The sequence below is a fragment of the Boleophthalmus pectinirostris genome, unplaced genomic scaffold (genome assembly GCF_026225935.1).
Source record: "Boleophthalmus pectinirostris isolate CB_2022bp ecotype Guang Dong unplaced genomic scaffold, ASM2622593v1 HiC_scaffold_7, whole genome shotgun sequence".
NCBI classification, from domain to species: Eukaryota; Metazoa; Chordata; class Actinopteri; order Gobiiformes; family Gobiidae; genus Boleophthalmus; species Boleophthalmus pectinirostris.
The window spans coordinates 6,767,337-6,788,093 of record NW_026571473.1 but is presented as its reverse complement, the minus strand read 5'-3'; the positions used below and the strand labels follow the sequence as shown (position 1 = coordinate 6,788,093).

At 38.4% G+C, this 20,757-nt stretch overlaps 1 protein-coding gene across 1 annotated transcript; it reads left to right on the top strand.

Annotated features, from left to right (window-relative positions):
• The first annotated feature begins 764 nt into the window (after positions 1-764).
• On the top strand, positions 765-19,908 carry LOC110167971 (fibronectin type III domain-containing protein 7-like). The gene is made up of 12 exons (XM_055164760.1): positions 765-774; positions 1,028-1,288; positions 2,053-2,316; positions 5,226-5,489; positions 7,254-7,520; positions 9,223-9,477; positions 10,248-10,505; positions 12,726-12,971; positions 14,850-15,104; positions 17,682-17,945; positions 19,055-19,084; positions 19,821-19,908. Exons 1-12 carry the CDS (start codon positions 765-767, stop codon positions 19,850-19,852), a joined length of 2,406 nt encoding a protein of 801 aa, XP_055020735.1. The 3' UTR covers positions 19,853-19,908.
• The last annotated feature ends 849 nt before the right edge of the window (positions 19,909-20,757 follow it).

Genomic DNA, 20,757 nt, shown 5'->3' with positions numbered 1-20,757 from the left:
ATATTATAATTATTAGCAGTGTAACCATACATGCATTCATGCTGAGCCGTTTCAGTATGGGACATTCGGTTTGGTGCAGGGCTGTGTACGAATGAGTTTGCTCACTTTATGTGTTTACATTCCACTACTACATGAGCAGCTACTCTGCATCCCGCAGTGCTTTATATTTAGGGCGGCTTCCTTGACAACAAATGCCCCTCGCCATTACTTACATCCCTCCAAACCACGAGAATCCTCACAAAATGCTCCCTGGTCGCGCCCTGGTCCTCACTTTCGCCTTTTGCCGGCACGGCGCTCCCTCCCCTGCCCTCCAGCATGAAGTTTGAGTAAAACTTTGTGCTGAACTTTACTCTTTCAAAAATTTTGTTTACAAGGAATTTATTTTTTATACTATTTCATACTTTTGTTGCTTACTTGAGAATATTTATTTAACTTAATTAGTATTACCATACAGCACTTTGCATTTATTTTATTTTCCCATTTGTATAATGTTAAAACAAATTGTTGTTTTAATAAACACACAACTGAACAACCAGCAAATGGTTTTGCATTTTCTACCCATACTGTACCGAAAATGAATCGAACTGTGACCTCAAAACCGAGGTATGTACTGAACTGTGGTTTTTGTGTACAGTTACACCCCTAATAATTATTCATATCTATAACATTTTAAACTGTAATCAGCTTTAATCCTTTTTGTGATATAATCGTTAATCACAGTTTTTTGCCATTATAATCGTGACACTAAAATTCAGTATTGTCCCATGCCTACAGGTGAGTCTGAACAAACAAAGGCCAGGTGAGGGGAGGGGGTTTCACATTTGCCATCTACAAATAAATTACAGATGGTAGCTTTAATAGATACACATTCTTTGTACATAAAAAAAACTGTCTCTGTATAAACAAATACAATTACTACACAAAACTAGTATTCAATCTGAAATTAAAAACCCTTCATCTTTCCACACTACAGAGAAAACTCACTTACTAATACTAATACTAATACTAAAATTTTTTCTCTCACCAGGCTTTACCGTTGAGGTGTATTATGCTGACAACAACATGATAATATTTAAATGGAGCAGATTTCCTGGCGCCACTTCGTATGAAATTGACGTTAGGCCCATAGACACCCCTGGTGCGAAGCCGGGCTTTGCAGTTTACAGTGGAAACGTGGTTTTGGGTTCGATCAACAATCTCACCCCGAACACCAACTACACCTTCACTGTTAAGGCAAAGAATTCTACTGGGGCTGTGCTAGCCAAGAGGAGTGGAGACCAGATGACAGGTGAGAGAGTCAATTATTTAGCTATAAAAATGTGTTTGTGCAGGGTGATGGTAACTGTAGGCACTCCTTTGTCTGAAGCTCTGTTACTTAAGTTAGACTTTAATCTGAACTTTGTTTTAACACAATCTGACTGTATAGCACTATCGGGGGGCTCACTTAACATGTAAATTTAGAGCCTTTTATGGATGGGAGCGCATTCCCACCTCCTGCCATGATTGTTTCACTGTTTTAAGCAAGTTTAAATGTAGTGACCTAATAATTCTAATAATAATAATTGACCTAAGAATTCTTGTTTTATTGTAGTATCATTTTGATCTCTCTGTGTTTGCCATTTGAACATTTTTAATCAAAGTTAAATGTTCAGTGAAAATGTGGTTAAACCTTCGGAGGGGAGGGTGTTATTTATTTTTATCCTTAAAATTACATTAATCTCAAATTTTAAATCATTACTCTACTTGAGTGATTTCTTGGACCACTTATCTGTACTTCTACTGATTTGAAGTAACAGTACTCTTGAGTGAGACTTAAGACTTGAGTCCAATGTTTGGCTTAGACTTACTTAGACTTAGATAAACTTTTTTGATCCACAAAGGAAATTATTTGGACACGGTAGCTCACAGCCTATTACAATAACTAAGACACCCTCCTCTGCTTTATTAAGGCTTATTAAAGTGTAGTTCTAAAGGGATTAATTAAGTGGGTTTTTTTTTGCCAGTACTGTATCAACCGCCTGATTAATTTCTTTTTATGGCACTTTTTTGCAGCTCCTGAACAGGCAGATCCAATCATTGCAGTGACCGCCGTAAACAGTAATACCTTAGAAATGGAGTTTGTGACACAGCCAGACGTGGACTCCTACGCGATCCGAGCCGTGGACACTAAACACACCTTTATGACATTTGTGATGGTCACGTCCAGCCCCGGCCTGGTCCCCTCCCTTCAGCCCTACACCTCCTATAACATGGTTATCATGGCTGTCAACGCTGGAGGACGCAGCCAACCTGGCGACTCGGTCACTGTCAGGACATGTACGTAAAGTCACTGCATATAAGAAATGATTTAAAGGTCCTATATTACACACAGTTGAACTTTTAGCCATGTTAGTGTCAAAAACATACCCGGAGTTGTGTTTTGTTTCATTCAGACTTGTTTGGGTAATTATGGGTTATTAGTCTGTACATCTCCAAAGCTCAAAATGCTCTGTTCCACCTTGTGATGTCATAAAGCTTTAGTTTTCAAGTTAACAGCTACATTTTACCTTTTGCTCAGTAGAGATGTGCAAATCCAGAGCTGAAATCATCCAAACAATTCTAGTGAAGGTGCGTGGAATTAAAAAAACAAACAAACAGCAGAGTGCTTCCTGTATTACCATGAGAATCACAGGGTGCAACAGAATACTTTCAACTTGAGAGAAGAACTCAGCCTAAATATGCAGGAATGGTGTGTTAAACATGTGTGAATGTAAGAAAACAACATTGTAGATGTTTTCTCTGGTCTATTTTTGGCCATGCCATTATTTAGTTTTGAGTAAAAAATTTGCATATAGCTTTATTTTAACACTTGATGTGAAGAGATAACTGCACACAACTTGACTACACAGCTCTTTTACACGTTTGAGGTTAAAAGGGCTCTGGGTGAGTTTGTAGGAAATTACATCATTTAAGAACAATAATCAAAATGGGCCCAAAAATACTGGCAAACCTATTGGCATCGGCCATGAAAAAAACAACAGTTAGGAATGGGATAAGATCTCCTGCCAAAAGATTGTAGGGTAGCTGGCCAGACGTGGTCAAAGTAGGAGGCAGACAACAACAAAAAAGAGTCTTTAATCAGACAAAATATATTTTAAAACAGACATCTGGAGTAGGGTAAAATAAAGTACAAAAAACAGAAAATAAGTGACTCAGATCAAAAGCACCAAACAATCTCCACAGAAATCTCTTCCCTAATTGTCAATACCTGCTTTGCTTTATGCCCCGCCCAGCAGGAAGTACCTTCCCTAGGTGACTTTACAGGTAACTTTCAAAGCAAAGCGAGGATTTCTTTTTCTGGGCCTAAGTCCCCTTTCAAACATATTTTAACATTAACTAATGTGAATTTAAAATGGGAGAAAGGCCCAATTTGTCAGAAAGATTGAGATTTTTTTTCCCATGTGTTTACAATTGAACTGGACAACATTGGTTATGTGATGGAACTATAAGAAACTCACCAAAAAGCAGAACTAGAATGGCAACGAAAATATGAAATAAAATAAATAAAAAATTGTGAGGCCAAAATTGGAAACTGGATTGCACAATTTATATATTGGAAATTATTTCAAATCTTGTCTTGCTTCATCTCGTTAGCGCAATCTCTTTTTGTCTTGTGTAAAAAGTAAAAGTAGGACTGAGCGATATGGCAAAATCAGTGATAGAAATGCTGGATTAAAGGTGTTGTGTTACTTTTCTGGTGGAGGGTCCGTCAAATGCTGTTCTCCATGGAGATGTTATTGCTTTGTGTGGAATGTTCACAGTATGGCATTATACCTTTCTCTCTTCACGAAGACAAAACTAGACCAAGTTACAGGTCAGATCTGTGGAGAGGCAACCTCATTCAAAGTCAGAATGCCTGTTTTTCTAAGTATCTTTGGGCTACAAAACCATCTGTAATTGAATAAATGTAAAGTAGAGCTGTTTAATGTCATACTTTGAAACATTTCAGGCAGAGCAATGACATCTCCAGAGAAATAAGCAGTTGACAGACCCCTAACCAAAATGTTACATAGGGCACCTTTAAATAAGTTGACCAGAGGAACACAAATTCATGTTTTTGGTGTATTTTGTAAGTAGAAACTTTATATCTTGTATCTATTCTCATCTTGTGAAAATTGTGTCTTGTCCCATACCTAATAGCGGTCGATCTCTTGGTAAAACTGACTGTCCTAGAGCTGTAGTTTGTGTTTTTGGTTCATTTGGATCAGTTTCCACTGGAGGTCGGGGTGGGGGCCACAGGTACTGTATGTTTGGGGTCATTCTTTTGTGTGTGCCCCTAATGGGTCTTCTTTGGTTACCGTACATACTGAGAGGTCCTGGGGATGGTCTCTGTTGGACTGTAACATGGATTTTTATTACCACCTTCAGTGAGGATCCTGCAGCCACTGTGAAACAATAGACTCGTGTATCTCCCGTGGGAGTCGAAGCACAATAGTGAAAGACTTTAGATAAGCATTACACACAGTCAGCTTCACGGAGACATTTTCACCTCTTTACATCAGTCATTCAGCAAAATTGACCAATAAAGTCTAGACAAGAGTGTAAATATTGTATAAATATTATAATTCAACCTTAAATATGTTTTATATGAATGTTGAAGCTGCTGAAGTCGCAAAACTGACTCTTGTGAACTTCACGTCATGTTAGAATGTTGTTACCTCATCAGAAACTGGAATGGTGTTTTGTTTCATTCACACATGTTTGAGGAGCCCTTTATTTTTACTTTTTTTTTTACATCTCCTAAGCTCAAAATGTTCTTTTCCGCCTTGTGATGACTTGTAGTGGTAGTTTTTGAGTTAACAGCTACCTTTTACCTTTAGTTCAGTAGAGATTGGCAATTCCAAGGCTGAAATCATCATGTCAAATTATTCAAGTGAAGGTGTACTGAGTTTAAAAACACAGTGGAGTGTTTTTTCTGTTTGCGAGAAGAACCTAGCCTAAATATGCAGGATTTGTGTGTTAAGCATTTGTAGAAGAAACAAAACACAACTCCAGCTATATTTGTGGTGAGGAAACAACATTATAACAGCTCAGAATATAATATAGGCCCTTTAATACCTTAAAACCTTAAAAATACTACTGGCAATATCACAAAGAGCCTCCATTTAGTCCCTCAGTTGTCTGTTTTAAGAGCTTACAAAACACTTACAAAAACTGAATAAACGCCTTTCTTGTCTTTCCCGCAGTACTGCCTCCTCCTCAGATTAACAGCTCTTCTCCAAATAACAACTCCATCGATGTGAGGTGGTCCGACATTCCTGGTGCTGTCCTGTACACAGTGAATCTGTTCAGAAAAAACCTAAATTATAATGAGTCAATCACCAAAAACACAACTTATTTGAACATATCATTCAGCGGGTTGGATATGGGAGCTGAGTACCACATCCACTGCTACGCCTGGGACATAGAGGGACGCAAAGGGGAGACTGCTAATTCCACCCAGAGCACAAGTAAGTAACTGATTTTTTGAGAGACTAAAAAGAGCAGGGGAAGTAAAAGTGGGAGTGGGCGGTATGGTAAAACTAATGAATCAGTAATATGAATTTTGGATTGAAGGCACATTGTGTAACTTTTCTGGTGGAGGGTCTGTCACAGTCTTTTCCTCCATAGAAATGTTATTGCTTTGTTTGTAATATTTCACAGTATGGCATTAAATCTTTCTATCTTCACGGAGACCAAACTAGACCAAGTTACAGGTCAGATCTGTGGCCAAATCCATTCACAGTCAGAATGCTTGTTTTTCTATCTATCTTTGAGTAATAAAACGACCTGTAACTGAATAAATGTAAAGTAGTGCTGTTTAATACATTTAATATGTCATACTGTGTAACATTCCAGACAGAGCAATGACATGTGACTCTCGACCAAAAAGTTACATATGCAAGCTTTAAAAAGTTGACCAGAGAACACAAATTCATGTTCAGAATTAAAAGCTTCTAATGGCAAAAGACACCCACTTACACAAAGGTCTCACATTCGATTATAAGGGCACCCTTTATTTCCATGTATCAGATAAATGTACATACTCTTTTATTTCTGCAGGACAAGTGGTCAAAACTTAAAAGGTGCATTGCGCAACTTTCCTGGTGGCTGCTTGTCTTCATGGAGATGTTATTGCTTTGTCTGTTCCACGGTGGAGATTAAGCCTATCAATCTCAAGGCAGACAACTATAGGCTATTTTACAGCTCAGATCTGTGCAGAGGCAGGCAAACCTATTCACAGAGAGAATTATTGTGTTTTTGAGCAATAGAAACACCTGTAATGAATGAATGCAAGATAGATGTGTTTAATATCATACCATGGATCATTCCAAGCAAAGCAATGACATCTCCATAGAGACAAGCAGGTAATGGACCCTCCACCAGAAAAGTTGTGCACTGCTAACCAGGCTGGTGCCACCTATTGCCTCCGCTCAATTTCATTTCTCTCCAGCAACTAGGTCAGGAATCAAAATACACTAGACGGCTCGCAAAAGCCCCGGAAGTGCAAGTTCGGGCACCAGCTAATCAGTGAAGAGCCATATATTCAGTGTTATCAACAATTCCTGAGATCGAGGATTCAAAGCCAGAACAAAGAGAATGTTTGGTGAAATTCATCAAGGGGAAAGACATTATTGCCCTTCTTCCTACAGGATTTGGGAAAAGCTTAATATACCAGTTAGACCCATTGGCCGCGCATTACATACATGACTACCAAATAGCAGCGATTGCTTAAATGTTAAAAAGTACCCGCCTACCGTCGAGCAAACAAATTCTAACACTGCTGGTTTCTACAAAGTGAAACCGACTGATGAATCAGGCTAGCACACTGTACCTTTAAACCTAAATATCTCAGCACAGAACACAGGCAGATCCTTTGAATTCTAGAGAGACGATAAGATATATAAAATAGATATTTTGAAACCCAAACATAACTTTACATATAATTGTGAGATATCTTCCTTCAGTCATAACAAAGCTTGGTACCGTAGACTTTGACTTGAAGTGGTTTCTTTTGGCTGGCCAGGCAATGATAACAGAGGTTGTGGACCATTCTAGGCTAAATAAGAGTCAGGTTTGTGGAGATGCAAGCCCACTTGAAGTAAGGACACATGCCTTTCTATGTTTTTCAGTGCAATAAAAACACAACATGAAAGCGAAGTAAGATGTCATGTACAGTTTGCACAATATCAACTCTTTTCTAACCCCATCTCTCTGCCTCCTCTCTCTGTCAGGACCTCCGACCCCAGAGTCTGTGAACGTAACCATGGCAACTAACACCACCTCCCTGGGGCTGTCTGTGTCATGGGAGATGTTATTGGCTTTAGATGGTCCATTTTGGTACAGTGTGAGCAGTAATATTCTGGGGCTTCAGTGCAACTCTACATCCATGTCCTGTGAGCTGTCTCCTGTCTCCTGTGGCACTGTTTACACTTTGGAGGTCACCGCTCACAACGACGCAGGGCCCAGTATCCCCTCCGCCCCATTCAGCTTCACCACTGGTACGTATATTAAAGGTGCACTGTGTAACTTTTCGGTTGGGGGTCCGCCACCTGATTGCTTCTATGGATATGTCATTGCTCTGCTTTGAATGTTCCACAATCTGATATGAAACAGATCTACCTTACATATATGCAATTACAGGTGGTTTTATAGCTCAAAAATAGCTAGAAAAAAACATTTTGACTGTGACCAGTAACCTGGTCTAGTTTGGTCTCCATGATGATAAAAAAAAATGTAATGCCATACTGTGAAACATTTCAGATAAAGCAATAAGGCGCAATATGTATCTTTTCTGATGGAGGGTCTGCCATGTGCTTGTCTCTATGGTAATGTTATTGTTTTGTCTGGGGTGTTCCACAGTATGGCATTAAACAATTATATATTGCATTTATTCAATTACAGGTGTTTTTAATTCTCAAAACTAGATAAAAACACTTGCATTATTATTAAAACAGTGGGTCCTTCTCTCCACAGATATGATGTTTAACTTGGTCTGGTGATATGGCTTTCTTGTCTCCATGGTTATAGTTAAATTAAATGCCATACTGTAGAACATTTCAGAAAAAAACAACATGGGGTCAAGCAGGTGAAGGACTCTCTACTAGTAAAGTTGCACAGTGTACCTTTAACACAGGCACTCAAAAGATGGGTTTGAAAGTCAAGTTTCAGTTAAAGGTGCAATATGTAACTTTTCTTTTGGATGTTTTGGCTTTGCCTGGAATAGCAGAAAGAAATTGAACTTCTGTCAACAGGATAGTCTTAGAGTGAATAGATTTTGCTGCTTCTTCAGTTCTCGTCAGGTTCTTTTTCTTTTGCTATGGATCCTACCTGAATGACTAAGGGACATTTGCCTGGAATGTTCCACAGTATGGCATTCAGCATCTATCTCCATGGAGGCAAGCAGGTGATGCCATGATGCCAAGATTGAGTCTGTGGCGAGGTGATGCCTCTCACATTTAAAATGCTTGTTTACAAAGATGTTTTGAGCAATAAAAACACCTGTAATAAAATATGTACTATAATATGTAATAAAGTTTAATGTCATATTGTGGAACATTCTAGACAAAGCAATAACTTCTCCTTGGTGAAAAAGTTGCATAGCGTGCTTTTAGAAAAGCAATACTAGATAGCTGAGTAAAGAAAAAAAGATGATAATCTCATCAAGTGTTTATGATAAATTGGACTAAGAAAAATAAACCTTATCTATTCTGGAAGAAGACTTGAGACCTTTTAATCCTTGTTATATAGTTGTTTCCCTTCACCATTTAAACTCTCAAAGTTGTATGCGGAGTGATGTGTGCATGTTTGAGCTGTCTTTAAGAGCTTATCTTTAAGACTCTATTTTTCTGAACAGCTCTGCACTTACTTCATTCTCCAATTTGATTTTTGTTACATTTAGGATTCGGCAACATTGCGTTGTCATTTTGGTACAAATGAAAAAAATCTGCTGCTCGCTAGTGTCATCTGCAGCTATCCATCAGGTGTCGACAGCTGCACAGCCCTTGGTTGTGATGACGGCGAAGGCAGCTCCCATTGGGCAGCAGACTTGTTACGTTTAAGTAGCTTTAGATGAATGTTGCCATTTAAAATGTGCAAATTATAACATAATAATCCATGGTTATCATAGATTATAACTATATAGCAGACACAAATACAATTCTTTAACAGATGTTGCCATAAAAGCTGTTTCTTGCCCCACAGTCCCTTGTCCACCTTCGAGCCTGACTGTTGCCGAGACGACACCAGGACACTGCACGTTCTCGTGGGGAACAGTGTCTCATGCAGACAGATACAAGGCCAAAGTGACCAATGGCCTTGGATCAGATACGGTCTGCAACACGAATGGCACCAGCTGCAACTTTTCCTGTGAATGTGGATACACTTTCTTCATGTCTGTGTTTGCTGTGAATGGGGCAGGATTCAGTCCGCCAGGATCCATGATCAACTACACCACAGGTACAGATATATATGCATGAGTTATACAGTATAGGCAGCAAAATGGCCAAAAATTCATACCCAGATACTAAGTTACACTAAAATAAGTGAGTGACAGGTGGATTTAACCAATCACAGTGAAGAAAAATAAACATTTATAAACAGCACATCCTCTATCTTTAGTTACATCCTAGGTCATTTTCACATATGTTAGTGCGCTTTGTGGACCGACCCCAGTATGCACTAGATTTACTTCTGTTTACTTCACTTTTCGCTCTTGTTCACATACACCATGTATCATTTACCCAAAACACACACCATGAGCCATGTCATAGTCCATAAGCTGATAGCTGAAGTTATTTCTATAACAGCGCGCTTCAAGTGGACAGACCCCTGTGAATATGTATACTCAGGTTGATTGTACTATACGCAGTTGTCTTTGCTTTCACCAGAGGCTAAATACACTGTGAGGACTGCACATGCTGGTGACAGCAGAGAAAGCTTTCTGAGGGACACACAGGCAGACCCAGACTCACCTCCACAGACAGACTCAGACTCACCTGTGCAGACAGACCCAGACTCATCTGCACACACAGACCCAAACTCACCTGTGCAGACAGACCCAGATTCGCCTGTGCAGACAGACCCAGACTTACCCGCGCAGACAGACCCAGACTCGCCTGAGCAGACAGATCCAGGCTCATCTCTGCAGACAGACACAGACTCACCTGCGCAGACAATGTTGATGACATGAGCTGCAAAGTATCATCATCTGCCTCTGTCTCCTGCAGTGCCATGTTGTCCGAGCTCGGTGAATGTGTCCCTGATCAGCCCACAGACTCTGGAGGTGGAGTGGGAGCGTGCACGAGGGGCAGAGATATATGAGACCAGAGCCGCGGACAGTTCTCACACCATCCTCTGTAATGACTCTGCTCCAATCTGTGTGCTGTCCTACCTCGAATGTGATACTCCCTACAACATCAAAGTCATCCCATGCAATGACATCAGCGGCTGCAACCATAACTGCATCCCCCACACTCAAGACACAGGTGACACAGTTTTCAATTCACACTAAAAACTCACCTATATTCACTAGCATCTTTTAAAGGTCACAAAAAATGGATAAAGTTACACAAAATGGATTCTTGTAGCTGTAGTTGCATTTTGTTTAGTTTCACTTGAGTAACCATTTATTATTAGTGTCTACATCTCCAAAGCTAAAAATGCCCTGTTCCACCTTGTGATGTCATGAAGCAATAGTTTTTGTGTTAACATCTACCTTTTACCTTTAGTTCAGTAAAGATTGGCAATTCCAGGGCTGAAATCATCCAAATGATTCTTATGTTATTAGGTTCTTTTATCAGACCTAGAGTTTTGTTTTATACCTGACAGTTTCGACTGCTCACTAGCAGTCTTCCTCAGAGTGGTCACGTGATGTTGCTGTGACGTGTCTGGACTCTGGAAACTCTAGGTCTAAAAAAGGACCTAGTAACATAAAATATCAGAAGACCAAATGAACCTCATTGGCCCATCCAAATGATTCTTGTGAAGGTGTATGGAGTTTGAAAACACAGTGAAGCATTTCCTGTATTACCACAAGTGGTCACATTTTTGTACAGCGCTTTTCCACCTTCAAGGCACTCAAAGCGTTTCAACAACAAGGAGCCACTCACACATTCACACACCAGTGAACGCAGGCACTGGAGGCGAAGTGGGTTAGGTGTCTTGCCCAAGGTTGATCTGACTGCTCAACCAATGATGTTTATGTCAAGAGCGGGATTTGAACCACCATACATTCAGATCACACTCTACCAACTGAGTTACTGCGGCCCTATGACATCACAAGGTGTAACAGAGTGTTTTCTGTTTGAGAGAAGAATTTACCTTAAATATGCAGGGTTTGTGTTGAAAATGTGTGAATTAAACAAAACACAACTCTAGGTATTTTTTTGATGAGGAAAGAACATTATAACAGCGATCAGAAAACAGCGTGCTGTAATATAGGCCTTTTAATACAAGTTATTTGACAGTTGCTTTTTGTGCCTTTTATATAGCCCCTTTAAAATCCTGTGTCATCAGAGTGCTCAAAATTCTGGAATGAAGTGAAGCAGACATCATATTTTTTCTATGATTAACTGATTAACAAATCAAAATGCAAATGGTTTTACGATAAAATAAACAACAGTTTTGAATTCCCAAAGTACATTTTTCTGTTAAGAAGGATGGAAAAAAAACAAATTTCTAACTTAAAATTGTATTTCAGCTTCACAAAAACAATAATTTATCATGAAATGTGTAATCTGTAATCTGTAGAGGAAGTGAAAAACTAGTGGACTCAATTTTTCTGTAAGGATTTGTCCAGTAAAACAATTTGTGAAAAACATAAAACACAATTGTAAATGTTTTTAAACTGAGTTCTGATATCAGAGAGGTTTTCATTTGCCAGATTTTCCATATTTTGTGATATTCTGAAATTAATCCCAGTTTTCCCATTGAAATTTCATTATGTTCCAAATTTACTTTTGCCTCCACTCCCCAATTTAGTAGGAATTTAAAAAAGTTTTTTAAAGGGTCTATTGTTCATTTTTATTCCTTTGTAATTATTGATTTTTACTGTAACACCCAAAGTAACTTAGTGCTATAGTTAGGTTGCCTGGGATCCAGAATACACTCTTCTATACTATACAAAAAGTGAGTCTGGTCACTGATGAGTATCACTGTTCTGGCCACACCATTTTTGAATTATTTTATTTTGTATTTTGCTGGAATTGTAATGCTGTTTTATGGAACTAAATAGATAAGGCAAATTTATTTATACAGCACAAGCAACTGAAAGCTGCTTCACAATAATAGAAGATAAGAGAATGACTTCAACTCCTATTGAGACATTAAGATGGGGGTGTTCTAAATCTGTGTGTATTGGCAGAATGTTCACCAGTTACCATGGTGACACAGTGCACATATTAGCAAACACTGTCAAAAGAGTTTTTAGATGGTCTGAAAACTCACCAAAAATACAAAATGAATTTAAACTAAACATTTTCAGGAGCCTGTGATCAATACAAGTGTTTAGGTGTTTGATTTTTATGAAAAAGGTGAATGTGACAGATTGTGTTAAAATAAAGCTCAGATTAAAGTCTAAAATTAGTTACAGAGCTTTAAACAGAGCAGTGTCTACAGTTAGCGTCACACACCCAGGGAATGTTGATGACATCAGCTGCAAAGTGTCAATAGTTCTTCTTTATTTAACTTTTACTCTTGTTCTCCAGCTCCCTGTGCTCCCACTGATCTCACCCTGACCAAAGTGAACTCTAGTGCAGTGACTGCGAGCTGGACAAACAACAACCGCATCGCCACATACGCCGTCTTTGTCAACAACAACCCCAGGTGTAACACAGGAAGTACCAGCTGTGACATCACCGACCTGCCATGTGGCTCCAACTTCATCGTCACCGTGACAGCAAACAGCGCCATAGGAGACAGTCTGCCGAGCTACTCTGAGCAGTACGAGACAGGTGAGCAGGCCTGGGTTCATACTCAAACCTGTGGTACTGATGACAGGTGAGCGGGCCTGGACCATAGATTGTATATATAAATGGACATAGCTAACCACCACATTGCTCCAGCTCCTTCTGCCTCTGACTTCAATTGATTTACGTTTCGAATATTGTAACCCTCTCTCTGTAACTGCTGCAGTGAGCCTTGCCATTTTGGTGTTAAAATTTTCACATTAACCCTCTACATGATGCTGGTGTTTTTTTGTTTTTGTGTTTGTTTTTTTCTTTGTTATTTTGTCTGTTAAAAAATCCATAATAAAGAGCCTGGTTCCAAATTTGCCCCTGTAACCTCCAGCACTGCAAACTTCATTTGACTGGAGCTGAACGCTGTGGCTGATGTCAGACTCACTTAGTCCATTTCTTTATACAGTCTATGGTCTGGACAGATATTCAAACCTGTGGTACTAATGTTTGTAAAATCCCTCAGTTGTCCAGGTAGGGCCAATATCAAAAGTGGACACTGTTTCTAGCACCAACAGAAACTATAAATAGAGTAGTTTCAGTGTAGCTAGCTACCTTCCTAGAGGTAGATACAAGATACAAGGCAGTGGCCACCAGTGTCTGACCAGAAATGAAGAAGCAGTTTGGATGTTCATGCAAGCTGTGAAACGTATTCGTAACGTAACCTAAGAATAACGTAAACGATGCTTAGACTGTTACAAACTATATCTAAAGCATGATCAAATAGCCACAGTAACCTCAGCTGCTCAGGGGCAGACAGATGAAAGTGAGCCACCGATCTACACCAGCAGTCAAAAGTCTGGCCACACTTTTTCATTTATTTTTCTTTATTTCCAAGTTTATTTACATTGTAGAGTCTCACTGAACTGAAGGCATCAAAACTATGAATGGACACATATGGAATGTAGCAAACAAGAAATAAACTCAAAATAACTTACTAAATAATGTTTTAGATCAAAACATTTACAAAATAACCACCCTTTGCTTAGAACCCTGGTTTGCACTTTTGCCATTTCTTTACCCTGATATGGAATACTTGGGTTCACAAGTGAAATTGAACACAGAACACAGTAGCTCACACATCACAAAATATATTATCAATTACATAATGGTTATGGCCCTTTCCCAGGGCCACTTTGAATACACGCATGCACTGACTGACCCCTCATTCCTATCCCTCGATCCCCTAATCTCCTTTCATCCACCTGTTGTGCAATATCTAATACAGTGCAATATTAAATACAGTGCAATACTGAATACAGTGCAATATCTAAAAGAGTGCAATATCTTGCTTGACTGAGAGTTGTAGAAGTGGGTAACTCAGTCTTTATTTATTTTAGTTTTGTTTTGTACCGTGTGTAAGTATCCCACTTGCATGTCTGCCCTGGAGAGTGAGTTGCTTTTAGTCTTGTTGTGCATGTGTATAGTGTGGATTGATTGTACATGTGTATAGTAAAAGGCATTCCATTCTATAAGTGTGAGTTGTTGTACAGTTGTAGGGAGTATTAGCTGGTATTATTTATTATTATTTCACTGTCATAGTTTTTTTCAGTTTAAGAAGTAGTTTTCAGAGTTCAAATCAGAATTCACAACACCGTGGATTTGGATGTAATTTCTATGGTTGTGTGAGACTGGGTCAAATCCCACCTCAAAGGAAAATTCTAGGATTTTAATGTAAAATGCAACTCTAAGTTGTGTAAGTATCTGGAAAAGGAAAAGCACAACACTACAATACATAACTTTAGTGTAGGAATCAGAAGTTTAGAAACTAAACTAAGTGTCCTCCTGTCCCTCACTGTGACAAATGTCTTCAGCTCACAGCCGATCATGTGTCCAGCTTTACGGAGGAGTTTGTCATATTCTTTCTTTTCTCAGAACCGTGCTGTCCGGCTAGTCTGATGGTGAAGCAGGTGACTCAGGCTATGACCAATGTATCCTGGTCAGCAGCCAAAGGGGCACACACATTTCTCACCACTCTGACCTCCAGCAAAGGCCACGCCCGCTGCCACACGGAGGACACACACTGCATTATGGGATGTATCACCTGCGGCACCAACTACACCGTTTCCATGGAAGCGTACAGCCTGAGCGGGCTCCAGACCACCTGCACCTATGATGGCTTCTCCTCCAGTAAGTCATGTGCTCAATGCAATTGACTGGGACTTCTATAGGTCTATATGTTGACTTTGGAGCTTTCTACCATGTTAAAACGTCGCTCCCTCACCAAAAACATGCGTGAAGATGTTTTAGAGATGTCTCCTGAGCCCTATTCAAACCCTTCTTACAGTAAGCAGTACGATCCTATCCAAGGCTCAGCCCACAAGCCTACATCACCCAACACAATACAAATACAAGTAGGTACTCGCCCACCAGAGGGCACTATTTACCTACAAACAGTATATGGAACAATATAAAGAAATGTGAGTGTATAAGGGAGCTTTGAAAAACAATTTTAGTTTTGACATGTTTAAAACACCTTGTCCCCATGGAGATATTACTCTTTTGGAGATATTACTGTTTTGCCTTGACTGTTTTGCCTATTGCAGTTTTGCTTCTACAGTATAGAAATAAACTATGTAATTACAATAGAGACAGGTTAATGGTCAGATCTATGAAGAAGCAAGCCTGCATATTAGGGATTTAACAATAACTGAAATATTGTGATATTGTATCGTCAAAGTTCTCACAATAATATCGTGGACCATCACAATATATCAAATGACAAGTCTCTTTGCTTAAGTTAAGAGTTATGATGCAGCAATAGCTAAAAAAAAAGACAGAGGGAACTATATAGACCATGATCCTGTGCTCCATTTCAGTGTAGACTACAAGAAGAAATAACAGTTTTAAGCACTTTTAAGTTTTAGTTCTTTGGATTAAGTCTTGTCAAGGCATTTTAAGAGGAAAAAGTAGCATAATAACAGTTCTGGTAGCCTTCACAAAATATTGCAATAAATGTCGTACCGTGAGATGTATAGTGTGAAAATATTGTACCGAGAGATTTGGATATTGTTACATCCCTAATTGTGAGCCTCCCCACCATATCGTGAGCTTTCCCACGATATCGCAAAAAATATCGTACCGAGAGGTTCATTGGATATCGTTACATCCCTACTGCATATGATAAGAATTCATGTTTTTCAAGATATTTTTGAGCTATAAAACTGTAACTGAACAAAAGCAAAACAGATATGTTTATTACCCTAATGTGCAACATCCCATGCATAGAAATAACATGTCCATGGAACCTCCACCTTAGATCAGGTAGTTGCGGTGTCTTAAAAGTCTTAAAAAAGGTCTTAAATTTCATGTTCCCTAAATGAAGGACTTAAAAAGTCTTAAATTATGTTATCCAAGTTAAATTTTTTCACAAAGGTCATAAATTTCATTAGCCTATTTTTTTGTTTACTCAACCGGGCTGCAGTGCAATGTTAAATGGAGGGAGGGTAAAAAACAAACAAACAACAACATTAAAAAAAAAAAAAAAGTAAAATAACGTACTGTGAATGAACATCTATTTTATGCACAAACAATGCTTTGTTTTTTGGCACCGGCAGCAATGAGTAAATAATCAGTTTCGTCTACACTGCCCAAGATGCAAAACTCTGGTCACACGTTTACGTCACATACATCACCACCTAGAGTCACCACCGAGCCGCCTGACATGCATACCCAATCCAATTCCACACACTTTTGTATCACCGTATGCACACAGATTTCCTCCCGAAAACGCGGAATAAAAAGTGAAGATGCTACACCACTTTTATGTCTTCTGTTAGGACCGTCATCATATAAACATAGCCTTTGATTCTAGATATAATACTGGTAGTTAGCTGGTCATTATTAGAATTAGACCTGGTGTTCTTCGCCCGCATAATGGGTGCAATGTTGGTTTTAATTTTCATTAAAGTGGTCTTAAAAAGGTCTTTAAAAAAGGTCTAAAATTTGGGGTAGTCAAACCTGGGAATATCCTGTAGAAGTTACATAGTGCACCTTTAAAGGTACTACTACTACTCGTATTCCAGTCCAATCCCCTTTATTTATATAGCACATTTTATAAACATGACAGTTTCCAAAGTGCTGCACAGACAAATTAAGACCATAAAAGAGAGTAAATCATAAATAAAAACAATATATAGAAAGTGTTAAAATGCATAAAGCAAAAAAATATAAAATAATTCAAATCTAATTCAAAATTAAATGAACAACACAGAGAGTAAAAGTGGATTTTAAGACGAGACTTAAAACACGCCTGTTGTATTGGCAGCCGATTTGTCAGACCACGCTCCTGAGGCCGCTTGTCATTTCTCTTTCCTCACTTCCTTCTCCTTGATTCCTCTTCTCGATCCTCCATTTTTCAGCTGTCAATCAAATGTGTCATATTAAGTGGTGTCCCAAAGAAAACCACAGAAGGAAGGAGTAAACGTGAGGGAGGCTACAGGAGGCAGACACCAGAGAAAAGAATCAAACTTTATTGGTGTCAGTGAGCAGTTTAAATCCTCTCTCCTCGCTGTGTCTCTGTGGGCGGGACTTCCTCACCCATTTCCTGCAGAATCAAGGAGAGGAATCAAGAAAGTAGCAAAGAAAGAGAAATGAGACACGGCCATAGACTCAGAACAGTGGCGCTGCTTCTGTGTTTTCTATGATTATATGACCTTTCTCTTTGCACTTACCTTTCTGTTTACTAACCCCCTCTCTTTGTACCAGGTTTATGTTGTCCAACTAATGTCAGAATCTACTGGCCCAGCCCAACCATTTTGAGGGTTTCCTGGCGCTCCTCCTCAGGGCCCCCCCACCGCACACTGGTGACCATGGAAGGGACAGGCAATAATTACAACTGCACAGCTCTCCCTGGTGTCAAGTACTGCGACGTCGCCAACGTACGGTGTGGAGATGAGTACACTGTAGTGGTGGCTCCAGTCTCAGCAGATGGCAGCACGGAGGACTTCTGCCCCCAGAGACAATATGAGGGTAAAAGACTAGTTTTCTACTGCAATTACTGTTAGTATTTTGTATTTTTTTATTGCTATACTACAGTTTCAAACTTGATTTCGATACAAAGGAAAAGGCTTAGACTTAAATCAAATTGATTTATCCACAAGGGAAATTATCTGGACACAGTAGCTCACACATCACAATATATTATAATAACAAAGAGAAACAATATAAATGGTAATAATACATTCTAAATAAGTAACAGTAATATTTGATGCCCTAGTAAGTATCAAAATCAATTATGAAATTTTTGTAACATTGAAGGAACTGTATGTAGCCTGCGTTCTTATCGTTTTAAAAAGGTAAGAATCAAAACTGAGCCTGCGTTACCAGTGCCATAATCTGCAGATAGAGGACACATGCATGTTTTTCTCATTCTCAGTATATGGACAGACCATGTGTCCTTTGAAACTCAAGCTCAAAACCCTCAGAATTCACTTTGAGCTGCAGAGGCTGAGTCGAACTTGAGCCGTCTTGGAAAGGCCACATTTTGCTATTTTCTGATCTTTGTTACGATATTGTTTCCTCATCAAAAACAGACACAGACTTTTTATTTTTGTTTTCAATCATACATTAAACACACAAATCCTGCATATTTAGGCTTCTTTCTAACAGAAAACACTCTGTTCCACCTTGTGATGTCAAGTGGTAACACAGGAAGTGCTCCATTGTGTTTTTAAACTCCATACATCTTCACTAGAATAATTTGGATTATTTCAGCCCCTGAATTGCCAATCTTTACTGAAAAAAAGGTAAAAGGTAGCTGTTAATTTGAAAACTAAAGCTTCATGACATCACAAGGTGGAACACAGCATGTCTGAATGAAACAAAATACTCCTCCTGGTATGTTTTTGATGAGGGAACACATTTTTTTACATAATATAGGACCCTTAGTGTGGTCCAGGTTGGATAATAAAAAACTATTCTTGTTTTAATTGTACTTTCCTGTTCTAACAAAATCCTACATCCCAGTGAAACATTATTATACTGTAATAGCTTCTATAATATTCCCATTAGAACTTTTCTTCAGTTTAAAGAGTGCTGCTATATTAATGTGTTCTTTGTTTGTTTCCTCTTTGTTCCAGTGATGTGTATAGACGGCGGTCTGAGCTCAAGTAAGTTTGCAACACAGCCTGAAATACTGATTTTCTCCACTAGATGGCACTTATGGACCAGAGTAGTCTATATGCTCTTATACTTGAAAACTACTTGAAAGCAATTTAATAGATCCATGCTTGAAAGTATGAAAGTGGTGTGTGTGAGTGATGGTGGTGGTCGGAGAGGCCGATGGCACAGATTGACAGCCTTGCTTCCGTCAGTCTGCTCCAGGGCAGCTCTGGCTACTCTTAGCATCATCAAGTGTGGAGTGAATGAATAATGCTCTGTAAAGCATCTTTGAGTGTCCAGAGAAGTGCTATATAAAACTGATGCATTATTATTATTAAATGAGTATCTAGTTTCAATATTAGTTTTAGTAATGATAAGTATCTGATTTTCTGATCTATGTGTTTTTTTTTTCTTTTTCTACTACTTCTTATCTTCTTTTTATTACAAACTATCTTAAGAACTAGTAGAAATAGTGTAAAAAGCATTTCTTGTTTACCTGACATGTTTCAGCTGGTTCAGACCTGGCATAGTCCTGGTTTACTTTTGGTTTAGTCCTGGCACAGACCTGGTTAAGACCTGGTCCAGACCTGGTTTAGTCTTGGTTCATACCTGGTTTAGACCTGTTTTAGTCCTAGTTCAGATCTGTATCTTGTTTCAGTATTAGTTTTAGTATTGATTAGTGTCTGATTTTTGAAATTCTAATCTATGTCGTTTTTTTTTTTTTTTCTTCTTCTTCTTTTTCAGTTATTTACAGAGGGAAGAGAAGCCTGGATTAGCCTCACCCTTCTTCAGACATGTTTTCAGATAGGGCTTAGGCAATAGATAAGTTATGCACAACATGTTTTAAATAATTAAAGAAATATTTGATTTAACCGAGGTGGGTACTACTCAGTTACATTTAATTGAGTAACTTTTTAATGATGTAGTTTTCAGACTCCATACTTTTACTCCTACTTTAGTAATATATTTTACAGTGTAGCAGTACTCTTACTTGAGTAAAAGTTGTGGTTACTAATTCCACTGTGAGTAAGTCTACAAGTGACAAAAGCTTTATGTTGACAATATGAAATTAATTGAACATTTGGGATCTTGGACTGCTCCCTATTTTTGTTCTTCCAATTAAATTAACTTTAAATTATAAATCTGATTTTATCTCAGACAGTTATAATTACTTTTACTTGAGTAGTAATTTCTCCAAATACTGCTTTATTCTTTTTAAATACTACTACCACTACTAATGAAACTACCACTAAATATTATTATGAAGTAGCAGTACTATTACTTGAGTAAAAACTATGATTACTACTGCTAGTACCATTACTAGAACTACATAAACTACTGCTACTACTACTGCTACTGCTACTAATGACACTACCACTAAATAGTAGCAGTAATATTACCATACTATAATATTATAACATAACATATATGATCATATAATAACATATACTATATTATTTTATTATTATACTAGAACTAAGTAGCAGTATTTTTACTTGAGTAGCAATTGCAGTACTATTACTTGAGTAAAAACTTTGATTTTTTTAGTACTATGCTAATACACTTTGTTTATTAGCGTAGTACTTAGTTTTATTATTACTATGCTTTATTAGTACTACTACTGCTACTACTACTACAAGTACCATTACTTCTACTATTAGTACTATTACTACTACTATTG

Coding starts and splice junctions, on each gene's coding strand:
- LOC110167971 (XM_055164760.1), top strand. Junction 5,490..7,253: donor TAATTCCACCCAGAGCACAA/GTAAGTAACTGA, acceptor TCTCTCTGTCAG/GACCTCCGACCCCAGAGTCT. Junction 10,506..12,725: donor CCCCCACACTCAAGACACAG/GTGACACAGTTT, acceptor CTTGTTCTCCAG/CTCCCTGTGCTCCCACTGAT.